Raw genomic sequence first — 15,258 nt, 5'->3', positions numbered from 1 at the left:
AACGGGAGGAGAAGGTAGGGCAGGGACGTGGCTGCTCAGGGACCAGAGGGGCCCCACACCTTGGGGCTCTGGGCCTGTGCTGCAGGCTCACCTGCCTCTCCCTTCCCAGAATCAGCAGAGGAACAACCAGAGGACACTGTGGTGTTCCTCACCGCAGCGACGGGAGGAGAAGGCGGACAGCAGCAGGGCTCACTCAGGGCTGAGCAGGGAGTAGAGCCTCGTGGCACAGGGCCTGTTCTGCAAACTCCCCCCCACTCTTCTTTCTCCCATAGAGAGAGAGCACCAACACCTCAAAGCGACCATGTCACTCGAGGACAGGGACGCAGCACAGACACCGGCCATGTCTGACAGCGAGCAGGAGAGCCCTGGTGCCAGGGAGCCAGGTGAGGGCAAAGCAGCCCTCTGACAGCCTGGCCCAGGGGCTCTTGTGGCAGCAGGCAGTGTGGGGACCAGAGCAGAGGCAGGAGCTGCTCAGCCATGCTGGGGCTGGGAGCCTCCTTCCTGCCCAAGTTGGGCCCAGATGGGCCAGGGGGCAGCTCCTGGGACAGCCGTGCCCACAATGGCCACTGCTCTGCAAGGCCTCCAGCCCTGCCCATCAGCCAGGCAGGGACAGAGCAGCCTTGGGGCCGATGCTGCTGCAGGCTCAGAGCCCCGCAGAGCTGCTCATGCCCACTGCCACTGGCTCTGTCCCCTGCAGCCTGCATGCTGTGTCGCCGTGCCGAGGCTGACCCGGACATGTGCGGTGAGAAACTGGAGAAGGGTGGGCTCTGTGCTCACGTGTTCTGCATGGTGAGTGGCTCCGGGCGCTCCCTCCACCATTGCAATGAGCAGCTCCTGCCGCCCTCTCCTCATCAGCTCCTCCCCTCGCTTGCAGTTCTTCGCCACTCTGCTACCTCGCCAAGAGATGGACCGCGTTGGACTCATGGGCTTTCTCCCTCGAGATCTCCTAATTGCAGTCCGGCGGGCGGCACAGATGGTGAGAGCCTGACAAGAGCAGGGAGATTTGTGCCTGGCGAGGTTTGCCAGAGCTTAGCGCAGAGAGCAGGAAAGAAAGGCCGGCCCAACAGCCGCGACAAAGTCTGGCTCCCAGCAGCTGTGGCACAGAGGCCCTGGCACAGGAGCCTCCCTCCTCCACCAGGCAGCTCTGTGGGCTGGGACCCAGCAGCGGCCACATCCTGCGCCCTGCCCGGAGCCGTGGGGCTGCCAGGGGAGCCCTCGAGGCTGCTGCTGCTGCTGATGGGGCTGCTTGGCTCTTTCCAGTACTGCTGCGTCTGCGGCCAGAGCGGGGCAACCATCATGTGCTCTGTGCCGGAGTGTGACAGATGGTTCCACCTGCCCTGTGCCAAGGAGGGCGGCTGTGTCAATTTATACGTTACTCCATTCAGGTACCTCATCTCTCTTTGTGGCCCCCCCCGGGGAATGCCCAGCATTTCTCACTTTCCCCATTGCTTTGCCCCCAGCTCCTTCTGCCCTGAGCACCGTCCAGAGCAGGAGGTGGAGGCGACTCCAGAACCGGACACCGTTTGCACCATCTGCATGGAGCCTGTGGAGGACAGAAAGACCTTCACAACCCTGGTGTGCCCAACATGCAAAAGGGCCTGGTTCCACAGGGACTGCATCCAGGTTGGAGCCCTCCCCTCAGCCCTGGGGCACAGCAGGTGCTCAGCAGCAGCAGCAGCAGCAGCAGCAGGGCCTCGCTCACCCTGCCTGTGTTTGCCCTGCAGGGACAGGCCATGCGCGCTGGTCTTTTATGCCTCAGGTGCCCCCTGTGCAGAGACAGTGAGGCATTCCTTGTGGAAATGTTCATCTTGGGGATCCGAATCCCCTTCAGGTTGGTGTCCTTCTGCCTGGCCCACCAGCCCAGGAGGGTGCAAGTGCTGTGCTGTGCCAGGCCCTGCCCCAGGAGCCCTGACCCTGCCCTTTCCTGTGAGTCTGGGCTTCAGCTTCGTGCCCAACTTGGAAAAGCGCTGGAGAAAGAGCAGGGACACCCTGGATCTCCATTAGGGGAGGGCAGCAGAAATTCATCATCTCTTCCTTTCTCCATCAGACAGCCGACATGGGAAGACAACGATGCCTTCGCGGAGCTAGGAGAGAGGCATGGCCAGTGCAATGCCAGGGATTGCCTTTACCCTGGAGGCAGGGAGGAGGCAGAGGAAGAGGGGTAAGTTGGGAAGCTGCTCCCAGGGCTCTGCAGGGAAACCACATCTTGGCAAGGGCTCAAAGCGAAAAGAAGTTGAAGAGCTTGGCCAGACAACCTTGTGTGGGTACGCTTTGTCCTCAGTGCCATAATCTTCTTTGCTTGCCCAGGCCCTGGCAATTGCTCCTGTGCTCCTCCTGTGCTGCCGAGGGCACCCACAGGCGCTGCTCTGGCCTGAGAAACAGCACAGACAGATGGGAGTGTGACACCTGTGCTGGGCTCGGAACATGTAGGAGTCAAAGCCCCGGTGTCCCTGGGCTGGGGGCAGTGCCCAGGCCAGGCTTGGCAGAGCGCGTCCACTGCTGGAGGGCTGGGGGCCCTGCTCTGCCCGGGCCTGGCCTGGGCCTGGGCGATCTTTGACATTCCTGCTTGCCCTTACAGCCTCCAGGGATGAGTCAGAGCTCAATGGCCCCAGGCTGGCCAGACAGTCAGGACTGGGGCCTTCTCATGGCTCCCCGGATTTGGAGGCCTTCAGCCCCAGCTCTCATAGCCGCAGGCCATTGGGTCTGGCTCACCAAATTCTGTCTGCAGAGACCAGCAGCCACAGCAGGCCCCAACACGCAGCATGGCAGCAGGCGCTGCCATCCTCCTCGCTGGACAGCAGCAGCCCCAGCACATCAAGGTCAATGTACAGCAGCTCCCCTGACCCTGAGGACAGGGTCCATTCCAGACGTGCTGGGCCTGGCCGTGGGCGAAGCCGCTCTGGCCAGCAAGGTCGGGCCCCAAATCGACTTGTGCCCTTCAGGAGTCGGCATTACCAGAGCAGCAGGACAAGACCAAGGGCTGAGAGGCCCAGACGAAGGGAGACAACTGCACGGGAATCCCCTGGACACAGCCGCTCTCGCCAGAAAGCTCGGGCCCCAAGTCGACTTGTGACCTTGAGGAGTCGGCGTTACAGGAGCAGCAGGACAAGACCAAGGGCTGGGAGGCCCAGGCAAAGGGGGACACCTGCATGGGTATCCCCTGGACACAGCCGCTCCCGCCACCCAGGTCGGGCCACAAATCAACCCATCCAACCAAGGCGTGGCCGTGGCAGGAGCAGCAGGACAAGGCCAAGGACGGAGAGGCCCAGGCGAAGGGACACGTCATCGAGGACGCCCCCCAGACGCAGCCGCTCCCGCCAGCAGCGCCGGGCCTCGACTCAAACTGTGCGGTCCAGGAGTCGCCAGGACAGGAGCAGGAGGACAGCAGCGAGTGCTGAGAGGCCCAGGCACAGGAGGACGCCGTTGGGGACATCCCGCAGGAGCAGCCGCTCCCACCAGCGACGTCGGACCTCAGCTGGGACCTCCAACAGCAGCACATAGTGTCATCTTTTCTTTCCAGTGCATGTGTTCCTTTCCGGAAGTGAAGGTGAGAGCGGTCAGTGCAGGGACCTTGAGATGTGCAGGTCTGTGAGAAAATCATATTGATGTTTCTATTGGCAGGAAAGAAGTGAAAAGTCAGTAAGGATGTGGCTAATTAAAAAGGACTCTTGTTCTTGCCCTTAGACTCCAGCCTGAGATGTTTCCCCACTGCTTACGTGTTGTCTGGTGCGTGTCTGGCCGCCGATGACCTGCCACCCGGCTAGTGACGGAGCGGCCAGGGACGGATCAGCAACAACACCCCAGGTGATCTGCGGGACGCGTGAAGAAACTCTGCAGTCTCGGGAACATCACGGTGGTGTTGTCACACAGCGCAGCAACAGAGAAGACACCAGTATAACTGCAATACCAACACTGAAGATACTTAATAAATAAACAAGGGTGCAAAACAAAACATAAAGAGGCTGCTTCAGAAGACCCCCGAGTGGGCTTGAGACAGACATATCTACATATCTACATAAATATACATACACCTTTAGTCTCTCATGGAAAAGGTCTAGAAACCTTCTAGCCAATCACCAGCTGTTGATCTGCATGGCCAGTCCCAATCGGTGCCAGAGTCCTTTGCTCTTCATGATAAGCTAACCTTAAGTTGCCTGAGTGTTATCCATTGTGGCTTCTCTTCTCCCAAGGCTTGGTGCTGGTCGTTGATTGTCTGCTTGGTGGCTGCATGGTCAGTTCTTGGCCTGTCCCTTCCAGGACAAACTCCCACATTTACCATTGAAAGTGAACCATGCCTTAATGGGCTTGGAGACATTCAGGGAAACATTCAGAGCAAGGTGGCTCTTAGGGAAGCTGTCTCTGAAAAGGATGTGTGCTGTGTTGCTATCTTTGAACAATCTCATTTCAGTAAAGCCAAAAAAAGAAGAAGAGAGTGAGACACTGCCTCAAGTGGCTGAAGACAACACTTACAGTATTGCTGCGGATTTGAAAGACTTGATTGGACCTTCAAAGAACAAACCAGAAAAGACGGAGGAAATACCCTGGGGCAAAGAGGATGCACAGGACTCTGCCCCAGATGAACATTTGGGGCCTTTGCCTGAGAACAACACAGCTCAGAAGCTGAGTGCTTTCAAGTTTTCCTACTTTGGAGGCACAGAGGAGTTGGGCATCAAAGAAGGCAACAGCAGATCCCTTCTAACATGCCATTGCTAAGGAAGAGCTTCTGGCAGGGACTGTAGGGCAATACGGTGTAAAGAAGGTCAGGGTCCAGGGGATTTTCAGCAGCAGAAGTCAGTAATCAGGCAGAAGCATTTTGATCTTCATTTCTGCTTGCCAGGGCTGTGGTAGATTAATGAGAGGTAACTCATGCTTGCATCTCAGGAATTCTGAAAGGCATGCCATTTGAGAAGGCATTGGGGTTTTTGCTGAGTGGTGAAAAAGCTGGTTCTCATGCCCTGAATTCCTCAAACAGGGAAAAAGGTGACACACCAGTCATATCAAGTTTCATAGAACCCAACAAGATTTTAAAGGAAATGTGCGTTCATGTAGAGGGAGGAGCAAAGTCCGGGAGCTGACCCCAAGATCCATGAGCATTCTGTTTGTTACTGAATTCTACTCTTGGACCTTTAGGAAAAGGAAACGGAATGACACATGATCTTTGGGGTGTCCTAACCTTAGATAAAATGAGGCCGTCTGAAATGAAGATGAAACAACATTAAATCGAGTCCCAGTCATGTAGGAGAGAAAAGAAACCGCGTAAAGTTATCCAAAATATTAAAAAAACCCAGTGCAACAGCACAAAGCAACGAGTCCCCCACACTTGTGCTGAACTGAGAAGGCATTCAGGGTCTTCTGAATGCAATGAGAAATGTTTAAGAAGACATAAGGGATCCCTGGAACAAAGTGGAAAACAGTGGAGCAGAGATGTAGCTTAGAAAATCTGGCAGGGGCAGATTCTGTCCTTCCTAAATCTGTCTTCTCCACTGTAAGTATTTCACTTGAAAGGAGGAATTTTTCCTGACCAGTAGAGGAAGAATCTGGTTTTGGCTTTTTTTCTCTATGGGTGCTGTCATTGCAGAGCCTTATGCCCTTGGAACAATAAAGCCGGTAAAAGCCACATGGCAAGAGGATCCACGTTTCCAAGACAGCAGTTCTGAGGGTGATGATGAGCCTGAGATGTCAGAGATTGAACAGGACCAAGAAACGCAAGTTCCATTTCTCTTTGTTGTCTACTTGGCTGTAGTAGTTGGATGCTGTGGGAATATTAACTCAGGAAATGGGAAAGGGACATTGCACACCTCTGAGCAACCAAAGTCATCTCGGAAAATCGTTTGTGCTGCACAGAGTCAAAACTCCCAGCAGCGCATTTGATGTGAAGATGAATATGGGAAGAGAGAGTTGAGCACAAGAAATTAACTGGGTCACTTTGGTTTGACCAACTCCAAAGTGAGTTTGGCTAAAAGCCAAAGACACAGTCAGTTTTCTCTTTAAAAGAGGGTTTTGTAAAATAAAAAGCTCTATTTGGGGTTCCTAGGGAATAAAGCTTTTCAATGGATACCATTTCTCTGAAGCACTCCAGTTTGAAGTCATGTTCATGGAATTTGATAGTACAATTTAGGATGCTCAAATCCCTTTGTCCTTGTCTAGGTTTCTTTCTTTACCACGCACAGAAAGTGCTAGAGTTTTTTTCTTCTCCAAAGATGATGAACGCCTAAGAGGTATGACAGAATTTCTTCAACCCCTTTTGTGGTTTTTTTTTTTCCTTTTAAACCCTTCCTGGAATTCAGTGAGGAGGAAAAAATGCTGCCTAGTTATGAAAGTTTTCTAGTCAAAATTTGCCCCCCTTATTTGTGGTCCAAGTTGTGGTAGAATCCTGTGAGAAAGTCCTGGTAAAATAGAGGTCAAGCAGATTTCTGGCTTTCTTTTCTTTCAGACAATTACCGAATCGGAAGCTGGACTTGTAGAGTTTATCAAAAACTTAGACACTTGTCAGGTTACGAGAACTTTTGGATCCTTTCAGGTATTTAAATCATCTTTATCTTTTTCCTCTCTTTCTGGTGTTACCGTTAGAAATGTTGAGTGTTCTTGTGAGCCACATATGTCCCGGTGGTTCTTTGTGCTAATGCATCTGGGGCTTTCTCTTCTGAATCCAGTCAATTTTGTATTTAGAAACAAAGACAACAACAACCAAAGGAAACATACACAGTGCCCAAAACCTGCACAGGCCAATAAAACAATTGCTGGTTCTATTTTGTAGAATAGAGTCTTAAGACAAGCTTAAAGGATGTGCCTTCCATGAGACTGATTGGATAGCAGTGATGAAAGGCACTGCTGTGCTCACACAGTTAGCGGCCTGCAATCTTCCAGCCAGCCTGACTTACAGGGTGTGTTGAAATGGAGAGCTCAGGCCTCAGCAGGCCTCAGTTCTGGGGGAAGATGGGGGGTGCTGGTGCTGAGCTTCAAATGAAAGAGCTGCAATTTCACTGCAGTTCAGATTGCAGCATGTTGAGGAAAACTGCTGCTGCCTTTCTTTCCATGTTCTTAGCACAGCAGGCCGCAGTAGGGAACATTTCTGCTGCAGCCAAGGTGTGGTGGGGGGCAGGAGAACAGGAAGGATGGTGAAGAATTGATTTCTGCTTTTAGTGCTGTGTTGGTCATGATTGTTAGAAGCAGCAGCACAATCACAAGCGTTTAAGTCTATGAATTGGTTGTTTCTTTTGTGCAGAGGCTCCACAGTTATTTTGTAGATTGGTAGAACTCAGTGAAGAAAAAGAGGGTTAGGAAGACAGATGTAGATTATTGCTTGAGGTGAGTATGTAACATCTGTTCCCTGGTAAGTCTGGGTGAAAGCTGAGCCTGGGGAGGGACTGCAGGTATGAATGTGCATGCAAAATGAATTCAGGACCTCGAGAAGAGCTTTAAATTTGTAATGAAGAGGGAAGAGAAGTTTTTTAGAGTACCAGTGTGTATAACATCACGTTGTGTGTTCCAGTCAGGTAAACCACTACATCTCTGTATGTTACAGGTGCAGCTACTTAACTGTATGTAAGGATAGTGAGTGTAGAGACTTCTCCTAATAGTGGATTCAGAAACTTCTCGGAAGAATTTGTTAGATTTTCATTATTTTCTGGAACGCCGAAGGAAGCATAAGGATACCCTATAGGAAGTGCAAGCAAACCAATAAACCTTTTAGTGATTAGAAGCGAGTCACGTTTGTTTCTTGAAGGAGTTGTCAAACAACGTTACTTTCAAAATCCTTTCAAAGGTCTAACAGGGATCAATATCAGCAAACCCTGTTAGGCCGTGTTTGGGAGCTGGGGCTGAGGCTCTTGTGTCCTGGGGAGCCACGGGAAGGCTCCAGTCCTGACTGTGCGGCCAGGCCGGTGCCATGGAGCTCCAGCCCATCCCTGGTGGATGCAAGGGCCAGCAGGAATGTCAAGGGACCCCAGGGCCAGGCCAGGCCAGAGCAGTGCCCCCAGCCCTCCAGGAGGGGATGGCCTCTGCCAAGCCCAGCCTGGGCACTGCCCCCGGCCCAGGGACAGGCGGGTGCTTTGCCCAAGAGCCGTGCCCAGAGCAGCAGAGCTGTCACAGCCCCAGCTGGTTCTGCTCTGCGTCAGGCCCGAGCAGGGCCCGTGGGTGCCCTGGGCAGTGCAGGAGCAGCACAGGAGCAGCTGCCAGGGCCTGGGGAGGCACAGGGGTCAGCCTCGGCTCGGCGACACAGCATGCAGGCTGCAGGGGACAGAGCCAGTGGCAGCGGGCATGAGCAGCTCTGCGGGGCTCTGAGCCTGCAGCAGCATCAGCCCCAAGGCTGCTCTGTCCCTGCCTGGCTGATGGGCAGGGCTGGAGGCCTTGCAGAGCAGGGGCCATTGCGGGCACGGCTGTCCCAGGAGCTGCCCCCTGGCCCAGCTGGGCCCGACTTGGGCAGGAAGGAGGCTCCCAACCCCGGCATGGCTGAGCAGCTCTGTGGAGAGCTTTGTGCACAGTTGGCTAGCTGAGAAAGGTCACGTCGACATAATACCGCTGGTTAAGTTAGAAGGAGACAAGTCCAAGATTCAGCAGTCAGTGTCCAACCACTGACAAGGACATTGTGCCCTTGGTGCAACAACTGGATAGAGGAGAGGATCTTTTGCCAAAAATAAGAGCATAGTTTCAGCAGAATAACCACAAGAATGTAGAAGTAGTAACAAAACAACCATAAGAATATGGAAGTAGGCGTGGTTGGCCGATAAGTAATTAACCAATAATGAGCTCAGCTTTTCAATATGTATAAGCTTCATTAACACCAATATAAAATATGTGTGAACTATCAAGAAAGTTTGAGACTTGCTGATCACTCATATTGAGTGCTGCATTTCTTCCGCCGATTACCCACACAGCTCCTGCCTCCCCTTGCCTCTGCTCTGATCCCCACACTGCCTGCTGCCACAAGCTGCCAGCAGGAGCGGCTGCGTCTGGGGGGCGTCCCCGATGATGTCTCCCTTTGCCTGGGCCTCTCAGTCCTTGGCCTTGTCCTGCTGCTCCTGCCACGGCGACTCCTGGACCGGACAGGTGGACTCTGGGCCACCCCGTGGTGGTGGGAGCGGCTGCGTCTCTGGGATGTCCCTGACAATGTCTCCCTTCGCCTGGGCCTCTCAGCCCTTGGCCTTTTCCCACTGTTCCTGTCACAGCGACTCCTGGAGCGGACAGGTGGACTCTGTTCCCAACCTTGCTGGCGGGAGCGGTTGTGTTGGGGGGATTCCCGTGCAGTTGTCTCCCTTTGTCTGGGCCTCTCAGCCCTTGGACTTGTCCTGCTGCTCTGGTAATGCCGACTCCTCAAGGGCACAAGTCGATTTGGGGCCCGACCTTGCTGGCCAGAGCGGCTTCGCCCACGGCCAGGCCCAGCACGTCTGGAATGGACCCTGTCCTCAGGGTCAGGGGAGCTGCTGTACATTGACCTTGATGTGCTGGGGCTGCTGCTGTCCAGCGAGGAGAATGGCAGCGCCTGCTGCCATGCTGCGTGTTGGGGCCTGCTGTGGCTGCTGGTCTCTGCAGACAGAATTTGGTGAGCCAGACCCAATGGCCTGCGGCTATGAGAGCTGGGGCTGAAGGCCTCCAAATCTGGGGAGCCATGAGAAGGCCCCAGTCCTGACTGTCTGGCCAGCCTGGAGCCATTGAGCTCTGACTCAGCCCTGGAGGCTGTAAGGGCAAGCAGGAATGTCAAAGATCGCCCAGGCCCAGGCCAGACCATGTTGTATTGCACTAAATAGTTTATTTAGTTGCTGTTTTGCACTGGGTGATGGGAAATTTGTACTGAGTATGGTATGTCGAGTATTCCCCCTCTCCCATCACATGGTCTATCCCCCACACACCCCCCTTTCTATACACCCTGGTGGTCTGTTCCCCCTCCCCTCGCCGCTCCCCAGTGGTATTCCATTGGCTGTGGTCCTCTTTTCCTGCCCCTATCCCTCGGGTATAAAACTCCACTGCAGGTATGTCATGCCCTCTTTTCCACCTGGGTGGTTGCCAGACCAGAGGCGCCTCATCCTAAGCCAATAAACAGGACACTCGTCCCCACGTGGGTAAGAGCCCTTCTCGTCTTTTGTTTTTGTCCATGTAAGACCGTGCGGGCTAGGGTTCGAGCTGGCCGGATTGTAGCCATACAACAGCCCGGAGACACGCGGAATCTTGCAAGGCCAGGCCAGAGCAGGGCCCCCAGCCCTCCAGCAGTGGACGCGCTCTGCCAAGCCCAGCCTGGGCACTGCCCCCAGCCCAGGGACACCGGGGCTTTGACTCCTACATGTTCCGAGCCCAGCACAGGTGTCACACTCCCATCTGTCTGTGCTGTTTCTCAGGCCAGAGCAGCGCCTGTGGGTGCCCTCGGCAGCACAGGAGGAGCACAGGAGCAATTGCCAGGGCCTGGGCAAGCAAAGAAGATTATGGCACTGAGGACAAAGCGTACCCACACAAGGTTGTCTGGCCAAGCTCTTCAACTTCTTTTCGCTTTGAGCCCTTGCCAAGATGTGGTTTCCCTGCAGAACCCTGGGAGCAGCTTCCCAACTTATTCCTCTTCCTGTGCCTCCTCCCTGCCTCCAGGGTAAAGGCAATCCCTGGCATTGCACTGGCCATGCCTCTCTCCTAGCTCCACGAAGGCATCGTTGTCTTCCCATGTCGGCTGTCTGATGGAGAAAGGAAGAGATGATGAATTTCTGCTGCCCTCCCCTAATGGAGATCCAGGGTGTCCCTGCTCTTTCTCCAGTGCTTTTCCAAGTTGGGCACGAAGCTAAAGCCCAGACTCATGGGACAGGGCAGAGCCAGGGCTCCTGGGGCAGGGCCTGGCACAGCACAGCACTTGCACCCTCCTGGGCTGGTGGGCCAGGAAGAAGGACACCAACCTGAAGGGGATTCGGATCCCCAAGATGAACATTTCCACAAGGAATGCCTCACTGTCTCTGCACAGGGGGCACCTGAGGCATAAAAGACCAGCGCGCATGGCCTGTCCCTGCAGGGCAAACACAGGCAGGGTGAGCGAGGCCCTGCTGCTGCTGCTGCTGCTGCTGCTGAGCACCTGCTGTGCCCCAGGGCTGAGGGGAGGGCTCCAACCTGGATGCAGTCCCTGTGGAACCAGGCCCTTTTGCATGTTGGGCACACCAGGGTTGTGAAGGTCTTTCTGTCCTCCACAGGCTCCATGCAGATGGTGCAAACGGTGTCCGGTTCTGGAGTCGCCTCCACCTCCTGCTCTGGACGGTGCTCAGGGCAGAAGGAGCTGGGGGCAAAGCAATGGGGAAAGTGAGAAATGCTGGGCATTCCCCGGGGGGGGCCACAAAGAGAGATGAGGTACCTGAATGGAGTAACGTATAAATTGACACAGCCGCCCTCCTTGGCACAGGGCAGGTGGAACCATCTGTCACACTCCGGCACAGAGCACATGATGGTTGCCCCGCTCTGGCCGCAGACGCAGCAGTACTGGAAAGAGCCAAGCAGCCCCATCAGCAGCAGCAGCAGCCTCGAGGGCTCCCCTGGCAGCCCCACGGCTCCGGGCAGGGCGCAGGATGTGGCCGCTGCCGGGTCCCAGCCCACAGAGCTGCCTGGTGGAGGAGGGAGGCTCCTGTGCCAGGGCCTCTGTGCCACAGCTGCTGGGAGCCAGACTTTGTCGCGGCTGTTGGGCCGGCCTTTCTTTCCTGCTCTCTGCGCTAAGCTCTGGCAAACCTCGCCAGGCACAAATCTCCCTGCTCTTGTCAGGCTCTCACCATCTGTGCCGCCCGCCAGACTGCAATTAGGAGATCCCGAGGGAGAAAGCCCATGAGTGCAACGCGGTCCATCTCTTGGCGAGATAGCAGAGTGGCGAAGAGCTGCAGGCAAGGGGAGGAGCTGATGAGGAGAGGGCGGCAGGAGCTGCTCATTGCAATGGTGGAGGGAGCGCCCGGAGTCACTCACCATGCAGAACACGTGAGCACAGAGCCCACCCTTCTCCAGTTTCTCACCGCACATGTCCGGGTCAGCCTCGGCACGGTGACACAGCATGCAGGCTGCAGGGGACAGAGCCAGTGGCAGCGGGCATGAGCAGCTCTGCGGGGCTCTGAGCCTGCAGCAGCATCGGCCCCAAGGCTGCTCTGTCCCTGCCTGGCTGATGGGCAGGACTGGAGGCCTTGCAGAGCAGTGGCCATTGCGGGCACGGCTGTCCCAGGAGCTGCCCCCTGGCCCAGCTGGGCCCGACTTGGGCAGGAAGGAGGCTCCCAACCCCGGCATGGCTGAGCAGCTCCTGCCTCTGCTCTGGTCCCCACACTGCCTGCTGCCACAAGAGCCCCTGGGCCAGGCTGTCAGAGGGCTGCTTTGCCCTCACCTGGCTCCCTGGCACCAGGGCTCTCCTGCTCGCTGTCAGACATGGCCGGTGTCTGCGCCGAGTCCCTGTCCTCAAGTGACATGGTCGCTTTGAGGTGTTGGTGCTCTCTCTCTATGGGAGAAAGAAGAGTGGGGGGGAGTTTGCAGAACAGGCCCAGAGCCGCGAGGCTCTACTCCCTGCTCAGCCCTGCGTGAGCCCTGCTCCTGTCCGCCTTCTCCTCCCGTCGCTGCGTTGAGGAACACCACAGTGTCCTCTGGCTGTTCCTCCGCTGATTCTGGGAAGGGAGAGGCAGGTGAGCCTGCAGCACAGGCCCAGAGCCCCGAGGTTTGTTTTATGTTTTAACCTGCATGGATCTCCTATTAGGATAGGTGGAGAAAAAGGAGTAGGCTGCTAAAGTTGCTTCAGTTTCCACCCCAAAAAGCAATGTCTTTGTACCACCTACCAGCAGAAAACACCTGTTTTCCAACAGCCTATTCCTAAAAATTTGCCTTTCCAAGAAACCAGCACGAACGCATCAGGGATCAGCATCCATTGGCAGAACAATGACTTCTTTTACTAACTACTTACTACAGAACTACTAAAGAGCGGAACTCTACTTTTACTAACGGATGGCTTCCATGGAATCTAAGCACTCAACTCCCTTTATGTGGCGTATTTGAAGGGTAACTGCAACAAATCCTGCTATTAAATTCATAGCACTGGACAAAGAAATACCTGACTGCTTTTTAAGAGTTTAATGTACTAACAAAATGACACAGGCAGACCTTTTTATTGTCGAAACTTTTTGAACGTTTTTTCACCCTCATGTTTCTCCCGATATAGTTGAGATTATATAACTAATTAGATTGGGTAACTTTTCAGTCTTCCCATTCATGCCCTGAATATTTTGGCACACCTTCAATTTTTTTTCAATTCTATGGTTTCCCTCTGGTGTTTTAAATCAGATGTTTCAATATTTTGCTATCTGTGGTGCCACTCTCTCGGATCTAATAGTGAAGAGGGCCAAGCAGTGCCGGCCTGCCGGCAGGTCCCAGGCGTCGCTCCTGCTGGCGGCCCCGGGGCAGAAGCGGCCCCGGCGCTGCCATGGCCGGGCTTCCCTCAGGTGTCGGCACTGCCAGCCCGGCTCTGCCCAGCGGCCCCGGCGCTGCCATGGCCGGGCTTCCCTCAGGTGTCGGCACTGCCAGCCCGGCTCTGTCGGGGACTCCGGCACCGCCACGGCGCACGGCAGCTCTGGCACTGCAGCCTCGGCCAGCAGCCCGATCTGCGGACTGGGACCCCGCAGCGGCCGCACGCTTCTCCCTGAGCCCGAGCAGCGACTGCACCCTCCCAACAGCGCGGCGGGAATGCGCCCACGAACAGCGCGGGCTCGGCTCTGGGCAGGAACCGCCCCGCCCCTCACACCCGCCCGCCCCTTCCCGCCCTCCGGCCCCGCCGCGCGGCGCCCGCGCTGTCATGGCGGCTCTCGCCCACAAGGCAGCGCCCTGAGCCCTGCAATGGCGCCGGGAACGTTCTGGCACTCTGGAAGGCGCGGGCGGGCACCTCTTGCAAACTGGGCCATGCTTCCCATTTCCTGAAGAAAACATGTCCTGTCATGCCTGGCCTTTACACACTTCCAAGCCTGATCAACAAGAACAGACGTTTAACCTGTGACACACATAGCAGCCTACAAGCTCGAAGTGATGGCCAGGTGTTAGAAAAGCAAAGTACTTGTTGCTAGAATTGTCTTTTAAGACTCAGGGCTGGGCACGTTTCACTGATCTCAGACCCAGAGGGAGGTTGACAAAGCTTGGGAAGAAGGATGCCCACTGATAGTGGACACAAAGGATGCAGAATTTAGGGGCCCTAAGGACATCTGCTAGAACTGCCAAGATAAGGAAAACGCTCATAAAGCCAACTCAGCAAATATGCTGAGATGAGCACCAGCTGGGTAAAATAGAGTGTGATGTTTGCAGGCAACAGGACTTTGGCACCCAGATTATCCCGGGGCTGGCCATGGGATGGTTCTGGTCACCAGAACACATGAAAAGACTGCGCAGTGCAAGCGCTGGGCATTGTGCTTCATAGAACCCAGATGAAAAAGCTGGGGAGACTGTGCTGGATTCTTGTGTTGTATCTACCCCTTCTTTCCTTCTTCTTCTCAAAATATATTGTAAGCCTGACTAAAAAAGCCTACTTAGAGCCATGGTCAGTGCCTTATTCTGAAAACTTACAGCTGACTTACAGGTTTAGCACCTTACAGAGCAGGTTTGAGGCCCTGGAATTGGAGGGACAGACAAGTTATGAAGTAGGCAAAAGTCCTTCTGGAACAGAGGGGCACCTAGGGCAAGTCAGCCAACACCATGCATTGTGACCACCTCTGTTCCAGGGGAAGGCAGGGTCCTTGCAGGCCTTCCCAAAAGCATCTCAAGGGAAGGTTTCCATCTCCCCCTGCCCTGTTTCCTTGACTTCAGCTGAATCTTTCTCTGACAGAAAGACAGGAAGCTCAGGTGTGTTAGGAGATTACTGTGAGCATTGGCAGAGGTGAATGGTCAGGAATCCAGAGGCTTGTGCAACTCTCTTCCATAAAGAGTCCCTTGTTGTATATTTCCAATAAACCAGAGCTGAAATGGCAAGTCAGTGATTGGGGAAATACAGCACTGAGACAATAAAGCTGTAACATGCCTTGTTTTGAGAGGAACAAGTAAGACAACAAACTTTCAAACAGCAAATACTGAGAAGATGAAGAAGAAAAATGAATTTTTCTACGGTTTTCTAATGTTTGTTTTCTTCTCTGCGCCTTTTGAAGATTGCCTATATCCTATTTTCATTGTTTTCTTTTTTCCTGCCTTGAGAATGAATTTTGCATTCTGGATATTTTAAGTCAGACATAAGAAAAGCTCCATATTGTTTTCACATATGTTTGGCAGTCATGAAAAAATAAGTTTAGAGGTAACAGCAGT

The 15,258-nt window shown here is 54.6% G+C and overlaps 2 protein-coding genes across 2 annotated transcripts; one reads left to right on the top strand and one right to left on the bottom strand.

Moving 5' to 3' along the window:
- Positions 1 to 301: 301 nt before the first annotated feature.
- Positions 302 to 3,398, top strand: LOC118691773 (PHD finger protein 7-like). Its single transcript, XM_054516071.1, is given in 10 exon segments — positions 302 to 383; positions 698 to 789; positions 875 to 976; positions 1,261 to 1,385; positions 1,461 to 1,653; positions 1,656 to 1,831; positions 2,048 to 2,161; positions 2,308 to 2,426; positions 2,579 to 2,701; positions 3,046 to 3,398. Coding segments are annotated over 10 exon segments (1,479 nt in total).
- A 5,914-nt stretch (positions 3,399 to 9,312) lies between these two features.
- LOC118691772 (PHD finger protein 7-like) lies at positions 9,313 to 12,401 on the bottom strand. The gene is made up of 7 exons (XM_054516070.1): positions 12,320 to 12,401; positions 11,943 to 12,005; positions 11,318 to 11,564; positions 11,080 to 11,242; positions 10,872 to 10,978; positions 10,277 to 10,395; positions 9,313 to 9,386 (listed from the first exon to the last, which is right to left on the bottom strand). Exons 1-7 carry the CDS (start codon positions 12,399 to 12,401, stop codon positions 9,313 to 9,315), a joined length of 855 nt encoding a protein of 284 aa, XP_054372045.1.
- Between the last annotated feature and the right edge of the window lie 2,857 nt (positions 12,402 to 15,258).

The sequence above is a fragment of the Molothrus ater genome, chromosome 11, assembly GCF_012460135.2.
Source record: "Molothrus ater isolate BHLD 08-10-18 breed brown headed cowbird chromosome 11, BPBGC_Mater_1.1, whole genome shotgun sequence".
In the NCBI taxonomy this organism is placed as follows: domain Eukaryota; kingdom Metazoa; phylum Chordata; class Aves; order Passeriformes; family Icteridae; genus Molothrus; species Molothrus ater.
Note: the sequence above shows the minus strand (reverse complement) of the source record. Positions and strands in the feature narration are given on the sequence as shown.

What these genes read in the sequence shown, in the direction of transcription:
- LOC118691772 (XM_054516070.1), bottom strand. Translation starts at nt 12,401, where the DNA reads ATGTCACTTGAGGACAGGGACTCGGCGCAGACACCGGCCATGTCTGAC. An exon ending in CGGTGAGAAACTGGAGAAGG is followed by an intron (nt 11,565 to 11,942) that starts GTGGGCTCTGTG and finishes CTCCTCCACCAG; the next exon opens with GCAGCTCTGTGGGCTGGGAC. An exon ending in TTATACGTTACTCCATTCAG is followed by an intron (nt 11,243 to 11,317) that starts GTACCTCATCTC and finishes CTTTGCCCCCAG; the next exon opens with CTCCTTCTGCCCTGAGCACC.